We start from the raw sequence: 4,870 nt of genomic DNA on the forward strand, positions 1-4,870 counted from the left end.
TGCAGGAATGATTGCTGCTATCAGTCTCGCGCTCACCGCCCGGCTGAGGAGGTGAAAGTTTCTCCCCAGGAAGATAAACCGCAAAAGACAATATTGTGCATGATTTGCGCCTTTTCTTTGGCTTTTTCTTTCTTTCTTTTTTCTCCCCCCCCCCTTTTTTTCCGCAAAAAGCAGAGGGGGAAAAAGGAGAGTGAAGGAGCGAGAAGGCGAGCCTGAGAGAAAGGAGAGAGAGAGAAAAGAAAGGGCGAGGGGCTAGTGGAGAAGTTAGGAGGGGCATACGGCGCGAGGCGGAGAAAGGGCGAGTAGTAGCGGCTCCGGCGCTCACATTCCTCTATGCTACAAATCCGGGAGGAAGTTTTTTTTTGGGGGGCTGAGATGCTCCACGCCTTTCCCTGGGCAGCCTTGACGCAGGGTCCTCTCGGCAGAGACTGAGCGGCGAAAAGTGCGAGCCGGGCCGGCGGGGTTTGCTTGGCGGGCGCGGGAGCCCGCCTTGCCTGCGGCCCGGAGCCGTCCGGCTTCCCAGCGCTTGGTCAGGCGGGCGTCCCGGCGCGTAGCGCCGCTGCCTGCGGGCTAGGACTTCGCGAGGTGGGTCGACTCCTCCTCCCTCCTCTTCTTCTTCTTCCTCTTCCTCCGCCTCCCGTTCCTCCTCCTCCTCCTCCTGATTTTCCCTCCTCGGCGGGCGAGGGTGGGGGGGGGGGCGGGGGAGGCCGGGGCTCGCCCCGAGCAGCCACGATGCTCCTGGACGCCGGCCCCCAGTACCCCGCGATCGGCGTGACCACCTTTGGCGCGTCCCGCCACCACTCGGCGGGCGACGTGGCCGAGCGCGACGTGGGCCTGGGCATCAACCCGTTCGCCGACGGCATGGGCGCCTTCAAGCTCAACCCCAGCTCTCATGAGCTGGCCTCCGCCGGCCAGACGGCCTTCACGTCGCAGGCCCCCGGCTACGCGGCTGCCGCGGCCCTGGGCCATCACCACCACCCGGGCCACGTCGGCTCCTATTCGAGCGCAGCTTTCAACTCCACGCGGGACTTTCTGTTCCGCAACCGGGGCTTTGGCGACGCGGCAGCGGCAGCCAGCGCTCAACACAGTCTGTTCGCTGCTTCAGCCGGAGGCTTCGGGGGCCCACACGGTCACACGGACGCCGCGGGCCACCTCCTCTTCCCTGGCCTTCACGAGCAGGCGGCGGGCCACGCGTCGCCCAACGTGGTCAACGGGCAGATGAGGCTTGGCTTCTCCGGGGACATGTACCCGCGGCCCGAACAGTATGGCCAGGTGACCAGTCCGCGTTCGGAGCATTATGCCGCGCCGCAGCTGCACGGTTACGGGCCCATGAACGTGAACATGGCCGCGCATCACGGCGCTGGCGCCTTCTTCCGTTACATGCGCCAACCCATCAAGCAGGAGCTCATCTGCAAGTGGATCGAGCCCGAGCAGCTGGCCAACCCCAAAAAGTCGTGCAACAAAACTTTCAGCACCATGCACGAGCTGGTCACGCACGTCACCGTGGAGCACGTCGGCGGACCTGAGCAGAGTAATCACATCTGCTTTTGGGAGGAGTGTCCGCGCGAGGGCAAGCCCTTCAAAGCCAAATACAAACTGGTCAACCACATCCGCGTGCACACGGGCGAGAAGCCCTTCCCCTGCCCCTTTCCTGGCTGCGGCAAGGTCTTCGCGCGTTCTGAGAACTTAAAGATCCACAAAAGGACGCACACAGGTACGAAACCGCTGTTCTTGAGCCCCCACCCCCCATCCTGGGCCCGGGACCCGAAGTTTAAAAGTCTGCCGCCGGGGTGCACAAACCGGGCTGTGGTTGGTTCTGGGCGTCAGGTTCCAGCAGGCCGGCAGTGAGAGCGTGCGCTGGTTTTAGTTTGAGACTTGAACTTACGAAGAGGTATAGAGAGGATTGGACAAGAGTTATCTAGGAATATAGATTTTTACATGAGGGCTAAAAAAAGGCTGGGAGTGCAGAAAGACAAGTCCAGCTTTGTGGAGCCCTTGCAGCGCGCAACGCCAGTAGAGGTGGCCGGTCCTTGCCGGTGGCGGAGGCGCCAGCAGCTCCAGCTGCAGACAAATCTAAACATTGCTTCTGGCTACCATCTTCCTCTAGGCACCTTAGTGAAGATGTGGTCAAATGAAGGAACTAAGGAAATTGGAGGAGATAGGATGAAGGCGCAGAGAAAGAAACAAAAACCGAAGGGGGGGGGAGTATTGAAAGCAAGTAAGTTGGGCCTGAGGAGGCTTTTGGAGGCTTATGCATATTTAAAGAGCCCAATTTTAGTAGTGACTTGATTTTGAGTAAGCTTGAAGAGTTGGGAGAGTCAGTAGAAGGCGGAGAAGTCCTTTTTTGTCAATTAGATTTTATGAGATAGTTTTCAAAACACCGAATGCTCTGTATTAGCCTTTAAAAATAAAGAGACCAGCCAGGAACAGTTAAAAGAAAAGTTCGCGGCGAGCTCAAGGCTGTGGTCTGAGCCGGCAGGCCATTCCCGGCTCCTAGCGCCGGCAAGGCCAGGAATCCTGTCTGTTTCCCTATTCTGGTTTGCCTGGGTGATTTCTGTGAACCGCGTTTGGAACTTGGGGTTTAAAGCCAGAGTGAAGGAAGAATTTGCCGCGCCGAGCTTTCGGCCCAGATTACCTTATAAAATGTGAGTGTAAGTAGAGGGTGGGGTGGGGTGGAGGAGGCGACGAAGGGGGTGCGGAGCGTATGGGAGGGGGTAGGGGGAGGAGAGAAGAGCAAAACAGCAGGAGAATCAGTTCTCAATGTGAAAATTAGAAAGCAAGAGCTAGGTAGAAGCCTCCCGAAGTCGTCTGTATAGCTCTGGGCAGAATAACCAGCAGCCAGACCTGCAGCCACTCTGGGGTCTAGAAAAACTACCATCACTGATAATAATAATAAAAAATTAAATCTGGATGTAATTGGATTAGGAGTTAAAGTAGTTCAGATATTTATAATTCCACTGCAGATAGACGACTTTGTTGAAGACCCGGGTTTTTAACTTGCAAAGTACTAACACTGAGCTGCTGTCTTTTTATTTTTTTTATTTGTTTTAATCATTGTTTAAAATTTAAAAAATAGCCGCAGGATTTGTTATCATCAGACTTCTTTCTTTTTTGCCTTCGCACCAGGGGAGAAGCCCTTCAAGTGCGAGTTCGAAGGCTGTGACCGACGCTTTGCCAATAGCAGCGACCGCAAGAAGCACATGCACGTGCACACGAGCGACAAGCCCTATCTTTGCAAGATGTGCGACAAGTCCTACACGCACCCCAGTTCGCTGCGCAAACACATGAAGGTAATCGCCGCGCTCTCGCTGCCCGCCTTTGAGCCAGGACCCGCTCTGCTCTTCTGCCAGGGCCCAGCGGCGAGTGGCAGCCGGGTGGTGGAAGGAGCTGGCGGAGGCAGAAAGGCCAAGGTTCCATTTAGCTGAGCGCGGCTGGGCAGAGAGGGCGGGGGCTGGAAAGGGTCGTGAGGGCACCCAAGGGTGCTTTAAGTTTACTTTTAAATAATGAAAGTAAAAAGAAGGAAGTACGCGACTGGATTTGGCCCAGGTAGGGAGGTAGCCAGGGCTGTACCAGCGCGTTGACTCTGCGGGGGCTGCCGCCATTGTAGCTGGCAGCCTTGGCAGAAGTGCTGGGCTCTTGCACACAGACCTAATCGTTTGCTTACCTAAATCTGCGCAAGCAAAGTACAACGGCTGCAGGAGGGACCTTCGCCGGCTCTTGCCTCAAATCCTGCCTCCCCCTTCCCAGATCTATTTTTCTTTTGTGAGTCCCGGGGGCGCTGTTTCTCCCTGGAGCCTTGCAGGGCGGAGGCGGACAACCAAGCCTAAGTCAGGCGGGTCAGGCCTCCCATGAGCTCAAGGGGCTTCAGCGGCTGCGTGGGGAGACGGCACGCGGCCTTCACCCGTCCTAGGCCGCCGCCGCGCGGGCTCTTTATCTCCGTAAAAACGCGACTTTATTCCCGCAGGTCCACGAATCCTCCTCGCAGGGCTCGCAGCCTTCGCCCGCCGCCAGCTCCGGCTACGAGTCCTCCACGCCGCCTACCATCGTGTCTCCCTCCACAGACAACCCGACCACCAGCTCCCTGTCGCCTTCCTCCTCCGCAGTCCACCACACAGCCGGCCACAGCGCGCTCTCTTCCAATTTTAATGAATGGTACGTTTAAAATCAGAAACAAAACACGGAACAAAACCCTATTTAAGAGACTGAACACACACGTACACAAAATATTACTGAATGAACCCTGCGAATCAACACAGCCCCTACCCCTCCCCCCCGCCCCAGACACCGCAGTCCTATTTTTTTTTTAAACCTGCCAATAGACCCAGGACCGAGTAAGAGAAAGAAAGCCCCAAACCCTTATTTTTTTTCCTTTTTTTAAAAAATTTTCTTTCCTCTTTCTTTCTTTTTTCCTTTGTTTTTGTTTTTGTTTTGTTTTGTTTTTGTTGTTGTTGTTGGCGGCAAAGGTTTGGTAGCCAAGGGGCGGGAGGGTGGTCGAGGAGAAGGCGGCTGCCTGTCCGAGTGCTGCCAACCCCGACCGAGGGCCAGTTTCTCGTCGGAAATCGAACAGGCTCTCTGGGCTTCTGTTTTGTTTGTTTGTTTTTGTTTTACTTTGCATTCTTGTAAATACAGAATTATTAGCTTAAAACTGTACTGTTGGATTCTGTAAATAGTTATATCTCGGTTGGAGCGGGCGGGTGGGTTCGTGGCGTTGTGGTCTTTGCATTGGGGGAGGGGGGAGGGGCTGGGCGGGCGGGCGGGAGGGGGTGGGGGGTGGGCGGCCGAAAGCCAACTGTTTGTACTGAATGGCAAGAATGTTCTAGTAAATGTGTACCAAAATGTGAATTACTTTGTACGATTACAGTCTCCACGT

The 4,870-nt window shown here is 55.7% G+C and overlaps 1 protein-coding gene across 1 annotated transcript; it reads left to right on the forward strand.

The window, feature by feature from the left end:
• Nucleotides 1-436: 436 nt before the first annotated feature.
• ZIC1 (Zic family member 1) lies at nt 437-4,330 on the forward strand. The gene is made up of 3 exons (XM_032852433.1): nt 437-1,714; nt 3,127-3,290; nt 3,965-4,330. The coding sequence occupies exons 1-3, from the start codon at nt 733-735 to the stop codon at nt 4,160-4,162; spliced, it is 1,344 nt and encodes a 447-aa protein (XP_032708324.1). The 5' UTR covers nt 437-732; the 3' UTR covers nt 4,163-4,330.
• The last annotated feature ends 540 nt before the right edge of the window (nt 4,331-4,870 follow it).

Source organism: Lontra canadensis, unplaced genomic scaffold (genome assembly GCF_010015895.1).
Source record: "Lontra canadensis isolate GAN:19392208 unplaced genomic scaffold, GSC_riverotter_1.0 scaffold6, whole genome shotgun sequence".
In the NCBI taxonomy this organism is placed as follows: domain Eukaryota; kingdom Metazoa; phylum Chordata; class Mammalia; order Carnivora; family Mustelidae; genus Lontra; species Lontra canadensis.